Source organism: Rhinichthys klamathensis, unplaced genomic scaffold (genome assembly GCF_029890125.1).
Source record: "Rhinichthys klamathensis goyatoka isolate OS25496 unplaced genomic scaffold, OSU_Roscu_1.1 h1tg000200l_1, whole genome shotgun sequence".
Lineage (NCBI taxonomy): Eukaryota > Metazoa > Chordata > Actinopteri > Cypriniformes > Leuciscidae > Rhinichthys > Rhinichthys klamathensis.
In genome coordinates, this window is record NW_026606726.1 from 763,365 (window position 1) to 788,165 (window position 24,801).

General features: G+C 38.9%; 1 protein-coding gene across 6 annotated transcripts in view; it reads right to left on the reverse strand.

Moving 5' to 3' along the window:
- LOC130096592 (cAMP-specific 3',5'-cyclic phosphodiesterase 4D-like) overlaps positions 1 to 24,801 on the reverse strand; it is a 336,854-nt gene that overhangs the window by 168,956 nt on the left and 143,097 nt on the right. The window contains exon 1 of one of the 6 annotated variants that reach the window (XM_056263144.1): positions 3,398 to 3,691. The exons of 4 other annotated variants lie outside the window; for them this stretch is intronic. In XM_056263144.1, the coding sequence (XP_056119119.1) occupies positions 3,398 to 3,663 (266 nt within the window). In that variant the 5' untranslated portion in view covers positions 3,664 to 3,691. Of the gene's footprint in view, positions 1 to 3,397; positions 3,692 to 24,801 lie in introns of those variants that run through there. One more of the 6 variants, XM_056263146.1, reaches the window with a different exon arrangement.

The window sequence follows — 24,801 nt, forward strand, 5'->3', positions numbered from 1 at the left end:
GATCATCAAATGTTGATCATCAAATGCTAAAATTGGCTTTTTAGCCAATCACAGACATATCTGTTGAGCGTGTGAACTCAATAGCCAATCAGATGTGGTTAAGATCTGTTAACACCACAGTTTTTGTTCAGTGTGACTTCTGCACACTCGTGAATCCTTTCATTATAACCAACAAAGTATAAACATGATGTCAATAAGGGATCCATTGCACAGTGTATACAGCTTCACTGATTATAATTGGAGTTTTTTGCGAAAGTGCAGCGTTGCGTTCCTCATGTGGTAATTGACAGCGTCAGTGATTATAATGGCAGCAGCAATCTTTGCTCGCTTTCTGCATATAACATATTTGTCATGCTGCTAACTACACATTGTAAAGTTTCTGGATTGACGACCGTATTAAAAACATATGATTTTAATCATATGGATGGAACAAAAACTGATACTGAATGTCAAATGATCTGTGGTTGTGCATTAGGTTTTGGAGTGGAAATGCAAAATAATAGACATTTACATTTAGCTGACGCTTTTATCCAAAGCGACTTACAATTGCTATATATGTCAGAGGTCGCACGCCTCTGGAGCAACTTAGGGGTTAAATGTCTTGCTCAGGGACACAATGGTGTCTCGCAGTGGATTCGAACCCGGGTCTCTCACACCAAAGGCATGTGTCTTATCCACTGCTCCATCAGACTTGCCACTTTTTCTGTAATGTGTAATGTTACTTTGCTGACTTTTTACAGAAATATTAAATAGTAATAAGCACTTTTTATTTCATCTGTTTTATTTCATGAATAAATAGGATAAGTTAATATTACAAACTGTTTCTTTGCATTTATTTTGTTGTCGGTACTATGCTCACAGTTCACATGGATACAGTACTTTGTACCAAAGACCCTTTTTGACTCAGGAAAAATCCAGCTAATAGGATCATCAAAAAAGTGTTTGTGTCAAAAAGCCCTGAAGCTAACAATCCTCTAGTGTAAGATCACGGGTGGGTACAACTACAACTACCTCCCGATACGATACACGTCACAATACGTCATGAATTAATGCATTGCATGACAACATTGCAAAGACTTTCAATGAATTTAAGGTCTAGACTTCATGTGTGAAAATGATTCTTCATGCTCATCACAACCATTCTTTCACAATCTGAGCCTGATGAATCTTGGCTTTGTCATCCTGGAATATGGCCATGATGTGTCTTCCTACATGGTTGTTTTAGAAATTAAACGCTACACACTCCATCAATTAGGATTAAAAGAACTGTTCCTAAACATATATCATGCTAGAAACATAATAATCGCTGCAATAATGATCCAATCATTGACTCTTAAGCCAATACCAATGACTCTTTTGGCCGGGAAGTCTATATAGAACATATAACATCTCTTCAACATCAACTCGGATTAGGGTTACGTTTCAACACAGGGATTGAGAAAACTAGGTAAATACAACAAAGAGATCATGAACAATAAAAAAGTAATCATAAACGTATGGCTCACTAGCATAAAATGCCCAGTTTGACGTGAAAGTTGAAGGATTAGTTCACTTCAGATTTAAAATCTTCTGCTAATTTCATTAAGGTTTTTGAGGAAAACATTCCAGGGTGTTTCTCCATATAGTGAATTCAATGGGGTCCGACGGGTCGAAGGTCCAAATGTGAGTTTCAGTGCAGCTTCAAAGTCTCGACACGATCCAGCCGAGGAATAAGAGTCTTATCAAGACAAACCATCGGCCATTTTCCAAAAAATTTCAATAAAAAAACATTTATATACTTTTTAACCACAAATGCTCGTCTTGCACTAGCTGTGATGCGACGCACATTACACAATCACGTTGAAAGGTCACGCGTGACTTAGGCAGAAATACAGACCCAGTGTTTACAAAGCGAACATGCAAAGACTAAGGCCCCATTTACACTGCATGGTTCAAGTGACCAAAATCCGATTTTTTCCTCTCATGTGGCACAGATCGGATATGACGCATGAACGTGTAAGCAGGAAAAAAACGCATGGATTCCGATTTTCTCAGATCGGATTCAGGCCTCACTCATATGTGGTAATAAATCTGATATGAATCAGATACGTGCATTTGCGTGTGCCATGTAAGCAGACAAATCGGATATTCCCCATTAAATGCGAGTCGTACGTCAATAAAAAAGTGACGTCAACTCAGGTGGACACCACCAACTGAGATCACATGACTTATTATAGGCGCGATGGAGGAGGAAGACAGTGGAGCAATGCGGAGGTTTCATGTCTTTTGAGTGTTTGGGGCGAAGAGAGGCAAAAATGCAGGGTTGTTACAGAAATAAATCCGTGTTTGAAGACATTTCACGAGATATGGGGAGGCACGGTTTTAAGCGCTCGTGGCTACTGTGCCAACAAGGGCTCTCCTCTTTTTTCTCCACCGTATGAGACCAATGTTTTGCTGACTTTTTTGATGACATTTTTCAAAATATTGTGGAAAGCAAAAGACTGGATAATTTTATTCGCATCTGCATCCATTGCATTTCGTGCTGTTTTACTTCCTTTTCCGGGTCAGAACGTCTACATTTGGTAGTTTCAGCAGTATAGTGTAAGTGCAAAAATCGGATACTGGTCACTTTTAAAAGATGATGTAAGCGGGTAGTCGAAAAAATCGGATATAGTCAGAAAATCAGATTTGGGCATCAAGACCTGCAGTGTAAATGCAGCCTGAGTCAAACGGCATTTACAACAACAAAAAAAGGTAAAACAACGATGTTGGACAATTTCGTAGTTGGAGGGGAAGTTTTTCGCCCCTACATTTTCCGCCTACGTCACGCGTGACCTTTCCAACGTGATTACGTAATGTGTGGCGCATCGCAGCTAGTCCAAGATGACCATTTGTGGTTAAAAAGTATATAAATGTTTATTTTTTTATAAAATGGCCGATGGTTTGTCTTGATAAGACAGAATCGTGTCGAGACTTTGAAGCTGCACTGAAACTCACATTTGGACCTTCGACCCGTCGGACCATTGAAGTCACTATACAGAGAAAAATCCTGGAATGTTTTCCTCAAAAACCTTAATTTCTGTTCGACTTATGAAAAGAAAGACATGAACATCTTGGATGACGTGGGGGCGAGTAAATTATTGGGAAATTTTAATTCTGAAGTGAACTAATCCTTTGTAACCTATCAGTCAGTCACATTTAATAACGTCCACTGAATCAATATTCACTATTGACTCTCAATGCTGTGAGCAGCAACCAGTATGAGGGATGAAGGATATGTGTAACTATGGCAATGACGCTGCCAACCAATGCATCAGCCTCCGTGATTCATAAAACCGTTTTCCTAACATACATGTGAGAGTGTGTATCGCAAGGATAGTAAAGCACATAAGAGAAAGCACAGTCTCCGGACCCTTACCAGGTGTGCGCCACCGTGAAGCGCCGCTGCTTGTGTGTGTTGTTATTAAGCAGCATGCGACGAAGCAGCCTGGGAGAGTTGCGCGGGGACAGGGTGATCGGAGACAAGCGAGGGGACATGGATCTGCGGTCCCGGGGGAGACGAGGACGCTCCTGTTGTAGCAGGTTCTCTCTCAGGATCCGCACCAAGTCCTCGTTCAAACCCACATGGTCCCCATCGTGGAGCGGTTTCGGTGGGACCGTCAGCGTGTCCTGGCTGTGAGCCATTCCTGAGAAACCAAAATGTCACTTTCTTTCTTCCTGTTTGTATCCGGTTAAAAAGAAGAAAAAAAAGTTCTTCTGAGAAGGTGGCAACAGGACTCAAGTCATTCCTCCATGGAAGTGAAACACAATTCCTCGGAGTCTCTCTTGTCCCCAACACAGACTAAACGCAGCCTGTGCTCCGGCACGGTTAGAGAGACTGGGAAAAGAGCGTGTGCTCGATCTCCATGTGTTTGCGAGGGAGGGGAGAGGGCTGTGTGCACACGGAGAGGAGGAGATTCACCCGTCTGTGTACCAACACAACACTGAGAACACATTATGCTGGTTATTGAATAAACCGGCCTCTCCCAGCAGCAGCGTTTGTAAATACATCAGAGGAGCTGAACCACAGACAGGGCACAGACTTCAGCAGCACTTCTCATTTATCCGTCTGTCCGTCGGCTGGAAAATTAATAGAATGAGTCTTTGTGTGAGGAATACTTTGTATAATCATGTGCACCTCAAAGTGAAAGGCATCATAGATAATGTGGCGTGTGCATTGGTGTATTAAATGAAGGACGGAAGATAAACAACGAGATCTAATGATTGGCATCATCAGTTCACATTTAAAATATGTTTATATTAAAAGCAAATATATGATATGTACATGTAATTTAATTTGATGTGTGCTGATGTAAAAACAGACGATATATATATACATACGCACATAACCAGAGAATGTAATTGCTGTAGGAAGTTGTTACAAACCATTAAAATAAAGCATGAACTACATTACTTGGTGGACTAATTGTTTACTGTAAATTGCCTAATATTCGTGCATTCACTCGTGTGTGTGTGTATATATATATATATATATACATAAATACAAATATTATATACCGTAATATATATTAATATTATTTTTTTAATAATAACAAAATATATATATAGGCTAATACTTTAATTGTGAAAGAAACTCGCAATATTTACAAAACGATGAATACATACAGTAGAATACTGTATATTATACAATATTCAACCGTATAGATTAGCATGATTGCGATGAACTGCATGACTGATGTCTTCAAGCGCAGTGTTAAGCTAGTGAAGATCAATCTAGAGGTCAAACATGATTAATCAAGTGAAGGAGCCCCAGCATGAGCTCCAGGTCTCAATGAGTGAGATTATCTCAATACGTGTGGCATGTCTGATATCAAGGTCACTCTGAAGTATAGTATGACATAGCTTAACATGAAGTGGATCAAATGGCCCGTCGTTCATGCCAATAGACACAGCTGTGTGTCGACAACATTAGATAGGCTTGACTAGTTCGGAAAGTCATGAACTCAGTTCTTAAAGGCTCACACTAAAAATTAACAACTCCAAAAATGGAAAAAAAAGCTATAAAGCCATAAAAGAAGGCTATATGACTCTTCTGAAGTTATTCGATGGCTTTATGTGAAGTACAGACTGGAATGCAAGTCATTATTCTGTAGAATTGAGCCTTTGATATTTTATAATTAGGCTACATATGTGAGAGAGACGTACAGTCAAACCAAAATTTATTCAGACACCTTTAACATTTCTCACAATATCACAGTTTATTCGCTATAGTTTAGAAAATGTTGATAAAATATGACAAGAACTCAGTTGATATTTGACTGGTTTTGTCCTTCCTTCTGTTAGACTCTCAAACATGAATTATGTTGAATATCTGTCAGCTGTTAAATTTAACTACACAATTAGATAATACCAGTTTAGCTCAACCAGTGACCAAGCAATGCTTCATGTTGTTCAGTCTGTGTGAGACTGAGCATTTGCAATTAAAAAGAGCATTTGCAATTACAGAAAACACACTTCAGCAAAACATGATCAGCTCAAAGTGGAGGAATCATTTTTGATCCAAAAGTTTTATAAATGTTACTGTTAGTCACTGTATGAAGAAATTTTGGGTATAATATGTCACAGTTTACTTTATTTTGCTCTCCTCACTTACATAAATGAACTATAGTGTCCTCCACACACTAGTAAAAAAAAATAGACAGACATCAGTCTACTAATATGCATAAACAATAAATAAATAAATCCTTTAAAAAATATATCAACCATTAGAATCTAAATATTACAGGCCTACTGTTTAAAACGGTCATTAAAGCTGCAGTCTGTAGTTTTTCCTCTTTGTCGCCATCTCTGTTCGAAATCTGCAATTGCAGTCATTCGCGGAATTATCAACTTTACGTGGGTTGTAGTTCGACACCTTCGGCACGGCACAGCGCGGATGAACACAGTGTTTGAGGAGAGTGTGCGGCTGTCAGTCGCCGCGCTGATGTGGATATTGACATTCAGAACCACAGATTATTCTTTTTGGAAGTATGACCAACATAATAGTTTTCACCGGAAAATGTCATCTGAACTAGTAACATCCACTTTTGTTCTTCTGTCCAACTAAGGGGAAAAAAGGATTGCAGTAAATCGAGCTGATTAAATCTAACGATCGCTCATCATATCACGTCAAACCGTGCAAATTATACTTTGTTCTCAAATTGTTAATGTTAACAACGTCAGCATTGCGTGACTACATGTAATGCCCTTCCGATATTATCCTTGTTTTCGCATGGGCCGGTTGCAGTCTTTTCTTTCGAAGTCTTTTGTTCGTTCGAAGTCCGAACGAGTGAGTCTCTAGTTGTCACTGGTGATTGTCATTTAAACCTTTCTGGATCCGCCATCAAATTGATAAGTTTAATTATATCAAGTGCTGTGAGAAAAGGCTATAAATCTCCTCCTCCAGCATCCTCACACTCATAGCCTACTAGCCGAGACTCTTCTTTATGTGTACAGATGTGTGTGTACAGATGTGTGTGTACAGATGTGACGTAATGACGCAAAGACATGCTCGAATCTCCCGTGGAAATCCACCAGTACCGCTGGAATTAAAAACATTATTACAAGCTTACCGTTTTGAATCGAGCTAAGGCAAGCAGAGAGCGTTGAACACTGGCTGGTTATGTATTTTCTCAAATATGTATTTTGGATCATTTTTAACCCCAAAAAGTTCATAATGCAGCTTAAAAGAGGTGTAGATTACTGAACAGTCATATATAAAAAACTGCGTGAAGGAGAACGAGTTGCAGGAACTCCCACTGGTGCGACAGATTGTAGGAGAGAAAACATTTACAAAAAGCAACTGTGCACATTCTGGAGCGCTTTATTGAAGCCTGACGAAAGCCTCTCATAAACACTGCGACTTCCACATAATCAGCACACAGATCAAAGGAACCTGAACACTATTCATTTGCTTAGGGAAAACAAACAAGGGAGTTTATAATAAACTGATTGGCATTGCAGGAGAACTGTACCGAATCTAGAACGACTTTAGAATTGCCTAGAAATTCCATGCTAATGATTGAGTTAATGAGCTCATTTCAAACGCAGCACAGAGATGAAGCACAACACCACGCACTCTCTCACACACACACACACACACACACACACACACACACACACGCACTCTCATACACACACGCACACTCATATACACACACAAACACACACCCACGCGTCTGTGATTGATCCTGTGTGTGAGGATGCTAATTAAGACAGAGAAATTAATCTAATGAAGTACAAACAAGTTACTTTTTGGGGGGGGAACATGATAAAGGTAAGAAAAGGTCAAAGAAAAAAGTTGTATTAAATTGTACTGTTTTTTTTACTAAATATATAATTATATAAATTACATATATAATTTTATAATTTGCCAAATAATGTGATATATACAGTATCTGTCAATGTTTTTAAAATAAGTCTCTTCTGCTCACTAAGGCTGGATTTAATTGATTGATATATTCTCAAAAATGCAGTAAAAATAGTGAAATATTATTTAAATTTATTATAGCTGTTTATACATTATATATTGTTATATATGTATATGTTATATATACATGTTAAAGTGTAATTTATTCCTGTGATTAAAGCTGAATTTTCAGCATCATTACTCCAGTCTTCAGTGTGAATATATGAACCGGTCAAAGCACACGATAAAAACATTAGAAACTAGGGTGTGTAAGTAGCATCGTCAATAAATGACATAATAGCAATAAAAAACTAGAGTAGACAATGCAAGAATAAAAATAGTGCTGCAGTGCAATAATTAGTAATAAATTAGGACATAAATAGTCAAATATTATTGCACAAAAAATGTCTAAATATATTATACTATATTATATATATAAATATAATAATACTGTTATTTCGAACCAATCGAAAGGGGTTGTATTCATATCTAATCCTGTGTGTGTGTGTGTGTGTGTGTGTGTGTGAGAGCGAGTGATGTGTGTGTGTGTGTGTGTGTGTGTGTGTGTGTGTGTGTGTGTGTGTGTGTGTGTGTGTGTGTGTGTGTGTGTGTGTGTGTGTGTGTGTGTGTGAGTGTGTGTGTGAGAGCGAGTGAGTGTGTGTGTGTGTGTGTGTGTGTGTGTGTGTGTGTGTGTGTGTGTGTGTGTGTGTGTGTGTGTGTGTGTGTGTGTGTGTGTGTGTGTGTGTGTGTGTGTGTGTGTGTGTGTGTTCATCCGTCACACACCGAATGACGCAAGCAGTAAAATATCACCGTAGCTTGAGTGTCGGTGTGGTCTCATGAGTTCATTAGGTTCACCACGGCTAGATGCCATCATGTATCAAGAGGACACATTTCCAAAACGCCAGCTTGCATCACCCAGCTGTGGTGAAGTCACATGGCAGTGTGCTGACGCCTACATCATTACTATAGCAACCAATGCATCCCAGAAGATAACTATACCGCCTGAACGCCTGGCCACTTGATTCGATCGCGTGCGAGTGACAGCGTGGAAAGACCGGATTTGAAAAACAATGGACAGAATGAAAGAATCCAACAAAGACAAAAACCTTCAGGATTAAGTCTTTGGCGCCATCTTGTGTTAACAGCTGACACTGACGCCTCAGTAAAATCCTAAAACGATATATACTTTTGCTTTGTGTATTGCATAAACAGCCTTGAAAACAGCATACATTAAACATTTACATTAAATACATGTAGTGTGTGCTGTAGCAAAACACAGGAAAAACTCAAATGTCTGTCTGCAGTTCCCTACATGACCAACAGAGAACAGACTGGGATCATGAATCGAGATTTGTCCTCCAGTTCCATTGGTTGATGAAAAGGTTACACATACCCGATGCCTAGACAGCACAAACTATGCATGTGACAGTATGACAAATATCCAGTCTGCAGGTCAGTTTTAGGTTGCAATGACAATCTGCATTACAAAAGCATCACATTACCACAGTATGTATGATTAGACATGAACACCAACCCCTTTAAATATTTGAATTAAGACATTATTATTATTATTATTAAGGCATAATAGATTTGGATTTATATTAGATCCTTGGGAACAACGAACAGCATTACTATGCGGTTTCTCTGGTGTTTTGGTCAACTCGCTTTGGATAAAAGCTCTGCTAAATGAATAATTGTGAATGCAAATGCAAGTCTCTGTGATATTCTGGTCTCTGTTTCATCCATGATCAGGTCTCGTCTTTCAGAAAAGTACCAGCACATTAGTTGTTGGGGTTTGTTCATATCACTGCACTCGTAAAAATAAAGGTTCTTTATTTGAAGAACCTTTAACATCAATGGAACCTTTCCATCGGGCAAAAGGTTCTTTAGAATTTTAAAATGTTCTATAAAAAAAACTATAAAAAATGGTTCTTTTAAGAACTGTTCACTGAAAGGTTCTTTGGGGACCCGAAGCATGAGCAAAACTTACAGGAAAGGGGTGACGAGTGCTCTGCAAACACGCTTTTCTTACTTAGCATTTTTTACTTAATATCTAAAAATTCTTAACTCAAGATGAGTAAAATACCAAAAGATTTTATTTCTTATTTTCCGGGGGAATTAATCAAAATGAAGTGAGTTTTTGCTTAAAACAAGCCAATGGGGTAAGAAAAATAATCTTAATTCAAACAGAAACGAGATGATTTTTCTTACCCCATTGGCAGATAATTTTGCTTGTTTTAAGCAAAAACTCACTTAATTTTGATTTATTTCCCCAGAAAACAAGACTTAATATCTTATGGCATTTTACTACCTAAGTAAATGCATCTTGATTTAAGAGTTTTTTTATATTAGGACTGGAAACGAGACAAAAATACTAAGTAAGAAAAGCATTTTTTTGCAGTGTTGCTCGGTGCGCTTGCATTAATACCTATTGTATTTCTCGAATACAAGGGGAAAATGCATTTTAATGAATGTATGCAAAAGTAAATCAATAAAGCTGCTGTTTCTGACCGTGTCTGCAGTGCAGTCTGAATCCGGCACGCTGTTTCTGTAAAGTGCTATTGATGTGCATGACTCACGGCCCAGATTGGTGAAATTGCTGTGCCCGTGGAAGCACCGGGTCTTTTATTTGAGAGCGGACTGATTGAATCTCACAAGGCATAAAAGCGTTGCCAGATTATTCATAAAGGGACAAATCTAGAAGATTCTTTTGTAGTCGCCATCAACACATAACAGCGCATGCACTGAGAGCTCTTCTGGTACCAATGCGTCGACGCATTCACATTTAAAACTAATTACACTGACTGAGAAGGAGGGCCTGAGGCGGCTATAAGCAACACTATAAAATAAAGAATTACATTAATACATAGGCATGACTTATTGATTTGAATTTAAATTGTTTATTTCTAATATGATCTACAATCAAAATTCTCTCTCATCTAGATTTTTGTATCTCTAACTGGTTTTTCCATGATGTTTTTGATTTCTTGTTTAGACTAGTCATCGATCAAAAGTTTTACACTACCGTTCAAAAGTTAGATTTCAAAAAATGTTTTTGAAAGAAGCTGCTTAATCTCTGCATTTATTTGATCAAAAATATTGTAAAATATTGTGTAATTTTATTACAAGTTAAAATAACCATTTTCTATTTGAATTTATTATGAAATGTAATTTATTCCAGTGATCAAAGCTGAATTTTCAGCATCATTACTCCAGTCTTCAGTGTCACATGATCCTTCAGAAATCACTCTAATATGATGATTTGAGCAATTTAAGGCGTCCTTGCTGAATAAAAGTATTAGTTTCTTTAAAAAGAAAACTATTACTGATCCCCAACTTTTGAATGGTAGTGTTTGTTCACCATAAAGATAACATGGGAGTGCTTCAAGGCATTTCGATAACCATTTTGACATGCAATACGGCACCAAAAACCTGAATTATGTTAGAATTAACATGACGAGAGAGAGACGTTTAATAATTGACTAGAATGTTGCAATTAACCAATTACAATCATGTATTCCAGAGAGAAGAGTAATAAGCCTATTTATTTTGCTATCCTAACTAGTATGATTGTAAAATGTGAGTCGAACTTAAACCCTTCAGATATGTAAATATCAACACTGAATGTCATGTTAATCGACAGCAGGCTATAAATGCATGAAAAGGAAGTGATTTTAGCCTTTTTTTAAGAATATGACCCTTGTCAAAAACGCTGTTGTTAATTCTGTCAGGTCCATAAAGTCAAGAACACAGACAAAATAATTAAGAATTATTTGAATAGATTGCAAACAGGTTGATGTTCCTGAATTGAAATTTGGCGGTATGGCTCTGTTCAGGGAGTCCTCTGACCTTTCATGAGCACCATGAAATAGCAGAGAGTCAGAGGACAGCAGCAGCAGCATTAGGGAACGCTCACACAGTTTTAGACTGTGAGAGCTAGAATATCCCCCTGTGAACAGAGCAGGCAACATGACATAGCAAATGCCACGTTATGCATAAGGAGGAGCTGGGGAGGTGGCGGGCAGCAGAAGCGAGCAGCGAGCCAGCAGAAGCGAGCAGCGAGCCAGTAGAGCGAGCAGCAAGCATGTATGAGCAAGGTGAATGAGCTTTAAATAGGGCGCCTTGTTTGAGCTTTGGCCATTGAACAGCGAGGGGAGTTAACCAGCTAATGCAGCTCAGCTGGAGCAGATCAGCTGACGGGACAGTGTTGATAGCAAATAGCATAAGCAGCGGCTTGACTACCTGGCCTGCCAGAACTGACGCTGACGCTCAATTTATTGTCCATACTCAGCATTCATTCATTCACCATACTCATTCAGATTGCAACCAGCCGTGAAACACAGCATCGGCCTTATTAACACTCGTGTTTCATCCAGAGTGAGAACATACAGCTTTCCCGAGGTCTGACGGGAACGGCCTCACGGACACACCGGCAGGACTTCCCTTCAGTCTCATTAAGAGCCTGCGTGAAGGAAATGCACAATTCACTGCTTCCATTTTGAGCCGCATTTACACTACTGCGATTTTAGCAATGTCAGCTGTGATGGGAACACGGGGCTCATTAAACACTACTGAAGTTAGTCGACACATCAGCTGCTTTCATCGGCACAACTTTCCTGACCTTTGACAGCACATAGGCCGTGGATACGCTATTAATTTCGTGACGAATTTAGACTGACTTACACTGCAAGTTGCACTGCTGCAATTCTACATGCAAAATGATTAAATGAGCTTCAATGACAACCAGAGGCGAGACAGCAATGCAGCTCACTGAAGCAAATGCTAACTAGGGCCTTCACTTTTGTGATTTCTGAGACCTAAGTGTTCATTGAATTGATTGTAAAATCGATGTTCCATGTCTAAAGACGTTTCCATTTTCAACACCAAATATAGGCAAATCCACGGACACCTAACAGGCATTAGGACGAGCGTAAAGAGGGCGCTTGAGACGCACAAGTCAGCAAAATTCCTGATGATTTACTGGCGTGAAGTTTCGTGCACAATGACAAACAGGAGCGCAACATTCAGGGATTGAGATTAACTCCCTCGACCCGCCAAATGCGGGTAAAAATGAACTTTGGCGGGAAACGCTGTCAAATCACGAGCCAGTTTGTCGTGTTTCTATGTTTACTCACTTTGCTGGGGAAGTTCGTGTAAGACAAATCTGCGCGGATTTAGCGCAAATACTCAACTCGTGATTGTCATGATATATTAAATACAGCGTATTGCACAGAATCTGCTCATTTCTGGCTTACTTGAACACACACGTTACTACGCAACAAATAACGGCGCGGCATAACTGAAAATGCTACATTGCAACTTGCCAAATTAAACATGCAATATTATGAGGTTGTACCGTTTAAAACTTTTAGGGCTAGACCCAAATATTCGAATATTCGTTCGGTGGGTTGGTATTCGATTTGAAAATGTGACATTCGAATATTCGTTTTTTTTGTGTGTTTTTTGCACACCTGGCAACCCTCGAAACGGTTCTCATTCGCGCTTGAATATGTTTTACACTATAAAATCTGGTGAAATATAATACTTAACATATAACTTCGTTATAGCTACTTAATAAATATATTTGCTTCTTCTTGGACTACTAAAAGTGTTCATGCAACGGGAGTATTCTCTGGCTAGAGCGCAGAACAGCGGAGTGTGTGTGGACAGAAGTGCACGCCTGAGCTTGTGTTTTGGGTTAAGCTGCCTTGCTTTGACATTGTGGAAAATAGAATAATAGAATCCCCGGTTCCACCTGACCAAGTGTCGAGGTGTCCATGAGCAAGACACCTAACCCCAGCTGTGTGTGTGTGAGACACCTAACCCCAGCTGCTCCCGAGCTTTTTTCGGCTATGCGGGAACCACCGGAACTTCCTGTAAAAGGTCCGAAAGTCCAAACCATACAGAAATGCTTTCACACTAGAAACGAACCAAACCTTTGTTCAGTTTGATCCGGACCGAGACTACCTCTTTTCGTCGGGCAAAATTCACCTGTTTGGTCCGGACCGTGGTCCGGGGGAGGTTTCACACCTGTAATTTTGATTCGGACCAAACTGAAAAGTCTGAAAATCCGGACCAAACAAGGTAGGTGTGAAAGGGCCCTTAAACACACCTGCTTGATGTGATGTTTTCATGTAAAAACCATAAATGTTTTTAAACACATGTTAAAGCCGTAGAAATGTATCCCCTGTCCTGAATGATGGCAACATTCAGCCCAGCCATCAGCATAATAGCACTGAATTAATATCAGGGGCATCTCTATTTGCCTTAAACAAGAGTGGCAGTGAAATTCAAATGCGAGGCCTGAGGAATAACCAGAAAACATTTAAAACAGAGCCAGAGAGCTCCTCGTTATATGTGTCAGTTTCAATTTGCAGCCACATTCAGTCACTGTGAGTCCAGCCATCATGTTACTTACATTCTGACCAGCAGAACAAACATCGGGAAACAAAAGCTATGTTCGGAAAGGAAGGCCATCATTCTATTTACACAATTTTGCAGTATGCATACAGTGCAAATATTTAAATATTCATATGCAAATAATCTTTAAGCATAATAAAACCCCAATGACTACTTGTACAGACAAAATGTACAGAATGCATGCAACCAAATCACTCTGCGTGGAATACTATACCCCACAATGCAATGTGTTCAAATTGACCCTCCGTTCCCAAATGTGACAGATTAACTGGAAGCAGAAAAATTCACACCAATCATGACTCGTTATTTGTGCACACTGTCTGCGTCGGATGCAAGCAACACGGTGAGATGCATAAAAACTAAACTGTGAAAACTTCTGTGAATTTTAAATTGGTATTTCTGGTCTCTGGTCTACTCATTTAAATCATAATATTGTTTGTCATATGTCGACATAGATGTAGCAATGCAAAGTCTATAATAATTACATAAATCTAAATGATAATTAGGGCTGCATGATTTGGGCCAAAATGATAATCACGATTATTTTTATCAATATTGAGATCCCGATTAATTATCACGATTATTTGTTGATTTTAACCAAAACAAATTTTATTGTCACATAGGCTAATTATAACTGCTTTCACATCCATATTGTTCTAAATTCCAGCTAATGTACAACTATGTGCATCAAAATAAAACAGGTCCTCTTATTCACCTAAATTCAGTGCATCTCCTTAAAGAATAAATAAAAATAAAGAAAACAATAAAGAAAATTTAGCAAAACTTCAACAGGGCACTATTTTACATTTTACATTGTGTAAATATATTTTAGGAAGCAAAATATAAACTTGCATTGTACCTGCATAATGGATGTGAATAAAACTCAAAATATACAATCAATAAAAAAAAATATTCCATAACAGAATGTAACCAAATGAGAAGATTTCAAGGCAGAACTGCACTATGGAAGTTCGATTAATGGATAAAATTCAGAGTCATTGTTATTTGACATGTAAAATGTTGTGGTACAGTGTCAGTGATTAGTTGTGAAGTCTTACTGCATAAATTGAATCTATTTAATCCTCCATATGAAAGTTTATGTGCTTGAATTATTTCTATGTATTAAACAATAGTTCAAAACAAGACGTTTGTAGTACTGATTATTGGAGTCCATTAATCGAACTTTCATGCCTCTTATTTAGTAATTATATATAACTATGTAGTATATACCAATTTACTCATGCAATTTACTAATGCTCACTCGGTCTCTCTCGCGCGCACGAAACTTAACATAATAATCAATATTAGATCCTACAACCCTACATAGGACTATAGCAGTTTGGAAGATGGAGACATTAATAAGTACAATATATATATTTTGCTGTTGCATCGAGCTCACAGCTGATTGGTCCGTGTTGATTAGCATTGCCGCTTTGACTATTACATCACTGGTTGCATTCAGTGTTGAGATGATGACTAGATGCTCCAATATACTAAATATTGAGGTAATGTGAAAATGTAGCATAATAAAGCTTAGAACGTTTAATATTGCATATGGTTTCACATTCTACTTTTGTAGTCAATAATTTTATCCCTTAAAACTCATCTTTGATCACCCAAATGAAATATTCAAACGTTTTTTCCGTGAAAAAAATCTTCATGCCTTAACCCTCTGGGGTCGGCAATACTCCCTCATTTTTGGTCATACAGACTTAATAAATATGAAAAAATAAACTGTTAAATGTCTACTTTTTTATGTGTCCATTTACAATCGAAATAAAACATTGTCCGTGAACTTTTTTTCTGGAGCACGTCTCTAAACTTGAACAAAACAGAGCAAAGTGTTTGGGACATGGCTTTTAATGGTGTTTGTAATCAGGCTATCAAAGTATTTCAAAATTTGAATTTAGATTTATCGGCCAATATATCGGTTATCGGCTTTCAAATGTATAGAATTATCGGTTATCGGTATATGTGCATCCCTAATTAAAAGCTTGATTTTCACCAAAAATTAAATAATATTCCGTATGCATTCAGTATCTGGTATTGCATTCTCAACACAGCCCAAGTCATTTCAATCCTGTGTGGAGTATTTCACATCCTACATAAACTGCATCCAAGGAACGTCTACAGCTCTATACATTTCACTCGTTTCATTTTCCCCTTCATTCTGTCTCTTTCTCTCTCCTCGCCGGGAAGGTGGTCGTGTGGGTCACTAGGATGTGATGTCTGACCTTCAGCTCTGAGAGAGGAGCATCTCAGGCCTTCAGTTATCCGTGAAGAGCATTACAGCTGGAAGCTCACACTCACACACTCCTCTTACACTCACACACTCCTCCCCTGGGAAGGAAAAAGCCAGCGTTTGCTGCCACGTCGCACACAACCCCCTCCATTCACATACGGTCCACCTTTCCCTGCATCTCCGACTCAATTAGCTCTGTTTTCTCCCAGCGGCGCACAAAAGAGAACAGGCTACACAGTTCAGGCGTGAGCTAGAGACATCCAGCTTGCTTTCTGATTCTGAGGTATTATTGTTTTCGGCAAAGACATCTAACCACAGATGTGGTTGTAAAGGTCTGCAGAACTGTGCTTTCCCAGATATTCACTTAAAAATGGACACCTCTTGAAGTTCACTTATTGTTACGTTTCCTAAGCGTGGTGCAGATTTCTGATAACGCCGGTTATGTGTTGCCGTGTCAACTGGGAGAAACGGGGGTTTAGGTTCTCAAACGTCACTTTATGCGCCAGAAAATACGTCATGTACGTCATGTGAGTGCCCAGTTTGGCAGAGTTATGATGACGCTCGACGGCGTATTTATGCAGGTTGATGTAAATGACAACTTTTTTGAAAACGATGTTGTGTGCATGATGTTATTATTGAAAACGGAGGGGAGGGGGGGGGGGTTTGTTTCTCTAAATATTTGTTTCTCTAAATACCCGGCTATGTGTAAATGTGGCAGATATAACTCAGCTAACTCCGGTAGGGTGATGGTGTAAACAGAAAACAAAGGCAAAACACAATGAACTGTTACACTTATAATGTTCTATCACCAAAAACATTCATATTGCAGATTTCCGTGACACATCAAACTCTTACTTCCACAGATAATGTCCTGTATTCATTGAAACTACCCTTTTAAAGACACAAATATAAATTGCATTTGGAAGAGAAAAAAACATAGTATTCATTGCTGAATATTAAAGAAGCACTGACGTCTCTCATGAACTTGCGCCATATCATATAACATACGTCAGTCAAATGAAATCGGAAGACTCATTTCCTGAGAAGCACGTCACAATTAATAGCATCCTGTGAGAAACCGGAGAATAAAGCGCAGGTGTAAAGCATCGGCACGGCACCACAGGAGTTCACTGACTTGATTTCAGCTCATTTGCATTTCCCTGTCTGATTCCCCCGCTTTCCTATACATCTTTGTGCCGTGCACTGCATTTTACAGCTGCAACTATCAACAATATCATGTACTACCCTGCAAAAGTCTGGGGTCGCCATGATTTTTTTTTAACTCTCTTCTGCTCACCTAGGCTGCATTTATTTAATTAAAAAATGCAATAAAAACAGTAATATTGTAAAATATTATTACAATTTAAAATAACTGTTTGCTATGTGAATATATCATAAAATGTAATTTATTCCTGTGATCAAACCTAAATTTTCAGCATCATTACTCCAGTCTTCAGTGTCACATGATCCTTCAGAAATCACTCTAATGTGATGATTTGATGCTCAAGAAACATTTATGATTATTATCAGTTGAAAACAGTCATGCTGCTTCATGTTTTTTGGAAACCTATATATATTAGGGTTCATTGATAAATCATTTGTAACATTACAAATGTCTCTACTGTCACTTTTGAAGAGTTTATTTTCATTAGCACTTCATTTTTGTTCAGCAGTTGCAGCCCGATTGCATTTATCACAGTAAAGTCGTTTCTAAGAAAGCCTTCAGAAAGGGAACGCTTAAAAGCATCATGAAACACGAGGAAAGCAGGTCACGTCCACTTGAAATAAAGTGTAAACCAGCCACTTTTCCTGTCCTCCACGCAGACAGAGGTCTCTGACACTGATGGCTCCAGATGGCTGGTGTATAATAATAAACACTTTATCGCCTCTATTTCTCCCTCGGCAAGAGTAAGAGATGTAAAGGCTCTCTGGCCTGTTACTGAGAGACATGTTTCAGTCCCAATTCACACTTCTGTCATTTCACTATGTTAAAGATCATCTAGAATTTTCTTGCTCTTTTGAAATAAGAGTCTGGTGCACTATGTAGACATACGTAAGACAATATTGTGATGAATGACTATAGTGGTCAGAAAGAGAAGCATCTTTCTCCTTTGACGTCACGGCTCAGGACAGTCATGAGTGAAGGACTTGGGATTGTGATGTAAATGCTAGAGGACAGTTTTCCCCAAGTATGATAGACCTACTTGACAACTGGTCTGCGTTTACCTTTGAGCCGCATTCATTTGAGAAGGCAACATGAGGCAGGAGATTGGCCAAGCTGAAATGAGCCTGGATTCAAACTAATCTATTTCTGCCAACTTCAGTCCAGCTGAAGACGACGGGGAAGGGAATTGAGTCCTGTGTGTTGCTGACTGTGGTAGGAACATCTTTTTCCCAGGTGCAGTAGCGTAGCGTTCTCTCTGGTGTGAGATCTCAGCCGTGTCCTGCAATCGCGTTCACGTGCTTCATGACACCATCTGTGAATCAACTTTGCATAGCACCAACAGTATGTGTGAAAGATCCGGGCGTTTAAAGAAAGTGTCCCTATTAGGCTATTTTAAAGGTTTGTAATTTTGTTTGAGTCTCCTACAACATGCATTCAAGGTAAAAAAAACAAAAAAAAATGCTAAAAAACCCTTTGATTTTTATAATACACACTGTAGCATCACCTATTTTCTGAAATGTCTGAAAAGTCTCGCTAGGCCCCTCCTTCATGAGAGCCTCCTCTGCCTTGATTGGTCGGTTGGCCCAGTCTGGGGTGTGTTTCCCGTACAGCGCTGTAACTCGCTGCTTAACTACTGTAATCCGATGCAGCGTTGAAGAAATCAACTAGCTAGTCACGACTGTTTCCCGAAACCATGTTGTCGCAAATTGGTCGTTCAACCACGTTGGTTAATGACGTCACGCAGGTGGTGGAGTAATAACTACTTTTAACGAATCTGTTTGAGATCAAATTAATGCTAGATGTTTTGCTATAAGTTATGAACATGGCATCTGAGGACTATTTCTTATTTTTCTCAGTTATTTTAGATTATTTCCAGATTCAATCATTGGCTCGTTCTTACGCACTAGACCTCGTTCACACACGCGCACTCTTCAAAAACGACGCTTTAAATCTTTTGACAAACTAAAAAACGTAATTGACATTTGTATGTATTCTAAATAAAAGATAAAGATTGTACTGAATGTCAGCTTGCTAATTTGTCTCAAGATAAGGATTTATTGAGTCCACGTGTCATGCAAACAACTCTGCTTCTCACCACAGATCGAGAGCTGTTGTTCCAAACACACTGATGGGCCAGTCTGTTGTGATTGGTCTACACTGCTCTGATTGGTCAGATGGCCCAGTCTGTTGTGATTGGTCTACTCTGCTCTGATTGGTCAGATGGCCCAGTCTGTTGTGATTGGTCTACTCTGCTCTGATTGGTCAGATGGCCCAGTCTGTTGTGATTGGTCTACTCTGCTCTGATTGGTCAGATGACCCAGTCTGTTGTGATTGGTCTTCTCTGCTCTGATTGGTCAGATGGCTCAGTCTGTTGTGATGGGACTACTCTGCTCTGATTGGTCAGATGGCCCAGTCTGTTGTGATTGGTCTTCTCTGCTCTGATTGGTCAGATGGCCCAGTCTGTTGTGATGGGTCTACTCTGCTCTGATTGGTCAGATGGCCCAGTCTGTTGTGATTGGTCTTCTGTGCTCTGATTGGTCAGATGGCCCAGTCTGTTGTGATGGGTCTACTCTGCTCTGATTGGTCAGATGGCCTAGTCTGTTGTGATTGGTCTTCTCTGCTCTGATTGGTCAGATGGCCCAGTCTGTTGTGATTGGTCTACTCTGCTCTGATTGGTCAGATGGCCCAGTCTGTTGTGATTGGTCTTCTCTGCTCTGATTGGTCAGATGACCCAGTCTGTTGTGATTGGTCTACTCTGCTCTGATTGGTCAGATGACCCAGTCTGTTGTGATTGGTCTTCTCTGCTCTGATTGGTCAGATGGCCCAGTCTGTTGTGATTGGTCTACTCTGCTCTGATTGGTCAGATGGCACAATCTGTTGTGATTGATCGAGCGCTTACAGCGTGTGTTTGAAACCAAACACTCATTAGCATATCTGAATTTCAGCTCTGGGTCTTCCTCAGCACTTGATACACAGTGAATAGAAACAGTAAAAATGGCGTTGGTTGTACCGTATAAATTCCAGCCTGAGTCTCATCCTTTGGAAGTGCAACAAAGTGGATTTGCAGCACTGAAAACAGCATCTCGTCATCTTGACAACACGAACCAAACTCTTCCAGTCTCAGCTACAACTACAGTGTTTGAGGGCGGGGCAAAGCAGACGCTGTTTAGCCAATGAAGACCATAGGCTGGCATTATGCAAATGCGTTACAAACCTACATAGGAATGACTGGAATTGCTGACGACTCGTTTCTGCAGCTTAGAATCAGCTCTTTCTTTTAGGAGACAATAACTTTGTCGTGCACTTTGATCTTTAAAACTTTGCAGACCTTTTACATACACAAACAGCTATATTACACACTTCATGTAAGATAATATTCGAAAAAGCATAATAGGCGCACTTTCACAGAGTCTGCAAAAGTTTGAGACCTCTGCATCAGACTTTTTTTTCCCGAAGCAGCTGAAACACTTCTGTGCTCATACATGATTTATATGAAACCCATTTGGCTCCAAACTGCCTGTCCTAGAACTCATCTGGAGAATCTTGGAAATAAAATAACCACAATTATGAGAAATGACCCATGGGCAGCATTTCAGAAACTAGTGAGATGCCTACCGAGACAGCATTTCTACAGAAAATACTGCTTTCTATTTTTTGAGAAGCTAACAAACTAACAAAGAATATTCCAAACACGTCAACTAGCATAATTACATAAAAGCCTTCTGGAATATTCAAAAATTAATAATGTTTCTGAAGGTATTAGGTAAGTGGGTTGCCTGAAGAAGTTGCAGTCTATTCGTTAATAATGCACAAAATATAATATATAAATTTGGAATACTTCATATGAGTAGTTCAAAACAACTTGGAATATTCAACTATTCAACCTTATTAACTATTCAATTCACATTTATTTGTATAGCGCTTTTCTTTTCACAATACATATCGTTTCAAAGCAGCTTTTCAGAAAATGCATGTCTTACAATTTAGGGTTATCAGAGGTGACTGTGTCCAAGTTATGTATTTCAGAAATGTACATATACAAATCACACTGTATTAATTTAAGGCCGAAACAATGAGCTCATTGAAGTAAAGAATACATGTTTGTTGAATGATTAGTATATCTGGAAAAATGCAGCATTGGTGCATGTTGAATATTTAACCTTATTAACGACTTTGCGGTTGTTGAATGCAGTATTTTTTAATGTTATTTATATACTATTATTGTATTTATTAATTAGTATTATGAATTAGCTTTTTTTATATTTTCAGTTTTAATTTTAATTTAAGTTTTAGTCATTTTTATATGTGATTTTGTCATCTTTAATATTATTATTATTATTTTATTTTTTTTAGCTTTAATTTATTTTATTTTAATTTCAGTTTTAGTTTTACTAATTGTCGTACTTCAACATAAAATTATTTTATTTCAGTTATTTGCCATGGCAACATTTCTAAATGTTTCAGTTAAAATTTCTATTTTATGTTATGTCAGTTAACAAAAAGATTTGTAATTGTTTTAGTAAACAAAAACAACACGGGTTGGATGACAAGTGACAACCGAAGTAGAATGTTTTCAAACTAATTTCCTAGTACATAAACCTGTTAGCTCTGATGCCTAAATCCGTTAGCCGGGATGAGGGTAATCACTGAACCTGGAAACTGGCATTGAACCAAATCATTAGCTTCAGAAGCCATGCAGAATGAATGAAGCCAGGTTCCTGTATGCACACATACAGACAAGATGAGGATCCATGCCAGTACGCCTGCTCAGGCATTTGGATGTGATTTTGTTATGAGGTAACACCGAGTGTTGGCAACTGCACTTACTTAGATGAAGAAATTATATGGCTTGTCCTACCCACACAATCTGTGCAGGGGATGAGATGCTGCGGGCACATTACTGTAGTGCTGAACAGTCCATCTAAAATCATACGGCTACAGAAAAGCCCTTATTTCACACGCATACAAAGCTGAAGATAATTGTTTTCATCACTTTCTGTAGTACAAACACTCACTGAGCCCAACAGGGGTGAGAAAAAGGGCCTCAAACATACAAGATCCTGCCTATCACTCATCAGCCAGAGTCATTGAGAGCTGTAGCTACTCGTGGGTTCACAGTTTCTTATTGCAAAGCCTGTGTTTTCAAGTAATCACATATTGAACATAGTGGAGAAAATTTAACCCTTGTGGTCAAAGCACACAGAAAAACTATCCTGCCTTCCCACCTCAGTGCAAGACGCTGTAAACAACAAATACTCGGGTGCATGTGACGGCTGCAGAATAAACAACCTATTCTCAAGCACCCTGATCTCAAAGCTGCTCTCGCCTTGATTCAATCCACCACTAATTGGCCCACAGGATTGTCTTGAATGATTCAGTGAAATGCAACCACATGATCAAAATGCAGATCTGCGAGGCAGGAGGCACTTAGAGGTTTAGTCTTCAAATGGCAGCATGCATACTGACCATCTGTTATTAAATCACGGGCAACATTTTATGGTCAAATGTTCGCTTTAAGTGTTTGGATTCAAAACGGCTCCAAAGCCACTGACTAAATCTCACACAGATATCAAAAATGCACTGGATATGCTAGATTTTCATATGTTTTGCTGTGATTCCCCGTGCAAAACCCAACAACACAGAGCTTAGGTGTTGTGAGTGGTTGGCAAAACATCGCTGTACGGTTGCTAAATGTTTCCAAGTGTTTTAGAGACTTGCTCTGGATGGTTGGTAAGTGGTTTCTTAATGGTTTACGTGAAAAGAGTCTCAAGTCTCAGGGCCCTATTTTAACGATCTGAAACGCAAGTGTCAAAGCGTAAAGCGCAAGTAACTTTGTGGGCGGATCCCGGCGCTGTTGCTATTTTCCCGGCGGGATAAATGCCTCTTGCGCCTGGCGCAAATCTAAAAGAGGTTGGTCTGAAGTAGCTTCATTATTCATAGGTGTGGTTTGGGCGTAACGTGAAATAAACCAATCAGAGCGTCATCTCACATTCCCTTTAAGAGCAGGCGCGCTTGTTCTAAAGCGGATTCCTATTATAACGGCGGATTTGCCAGGCGCGCGCCAGGAGCGGTTCACAGCCGAGGAGAGCAACGTTCTCGTCAGGGCCGTAAAACACAGAGAAGTGACATTGGGGATGGAGAAACCCACACAAATTAACTTCTGTTAAACAGGCGTATGATAATTTGGGTAAATGTGTAAGCTACATGCTTTTATAATAAATTGTCTATCTATCTATCTATCTATCTATCTATCTATCTATCGTAAATAATAATGTATGATTTGCAAAAATGAAAACTGCTGCTCAGATGAGAGAATCAAAGTGTATGCGCGTTGTGCACACGCTACATTGATTATGGCCAAGCATGCGCCCTTAAAATAGCATAATGAACAACGCGCAACGCGCCACTGACTTTAGACTAGTTTTTTTCTGGTCAGTGGCGCAATTGTTTTATAGAACAGCAAAATAGCATGAGGGAAAGTTTGCGCCGGAACACGCCTCCTCTTTGCGCTGAACCGCCCCGGGGAGCGCAAGTGTATTTCTTAGTTAACCGACGTGCGTCTGTGGAGGGAAAAGTCCGCTTTGCGCGGGTGCAAAATAGGAATGATACATGCGTCAGTGTACAAAGTCATTTGCGCCGAGTGCAAGATAGGGCCCTCAATGTTTCTAAACATGGGTCTCTTCTTCAATGTAAGTCTATAGGATTTTTTTTAGTAGTGCACGATATATCGGCCAACATATTGGTCGATATATGTTCATTTTTAATGCTATCGTTATCGGCCCGATGTAATAAAGCCGATAAATAATGTATTATTTCCTTCAGCTGAGACTCTTCAGATGCGCACTGTTAACATGATGGTTTTGAATTGCTTGAAATATGATTGGAATCACTTTAAAAAAAAGGAAAATACTTTTTTTAATTGCAACATGTGCAGAGCAAATAGGCTACATAAAATAATAATAACCACATCATAATTGTGTGCTTGGGACATGGCTTTTAATGGTGAGACTTGTAATCAGGCTCTCAGAAATATATATAAAATTTGGATTTAAATTTATCGGCCAATATATCGGTTATCGGCTTTCAAATATAAATAATTATCGGTTATCGGTATCAGCCAAAATGTTCATATCGGTGCATCCCTTTTTTTACAGTTCTTGAGTTGGAATTTCAACTAAATTGGACACAATACACAGAAAGTTGAACTGGAATGACAATAAGAGGAATTTATAAAACTGTAATTCAAAGAAATTTTACACAGGCTAGCCTATGTATTCTGGAAATAAAAGGACTTTTCACACTGCTCTTAACAACTGATTGTAAATCAGTTAGCACAGCTTTTTACCCGGGGTTATGAATAGGGTTGATTATCGTTTTATTTTAATGATTCCGATTCTGATTCTGCTTATCGATTCCGAAACTTATCGATTCCTAATTTCGATTCCAATAAGGTAAAAAAAAAAAGCTTAGATATCATTCACATTTAGTCTTATTGCAAAATATTTAATTGTAGCTGAATATCATAAACACAAATCCACAGGCTAACGA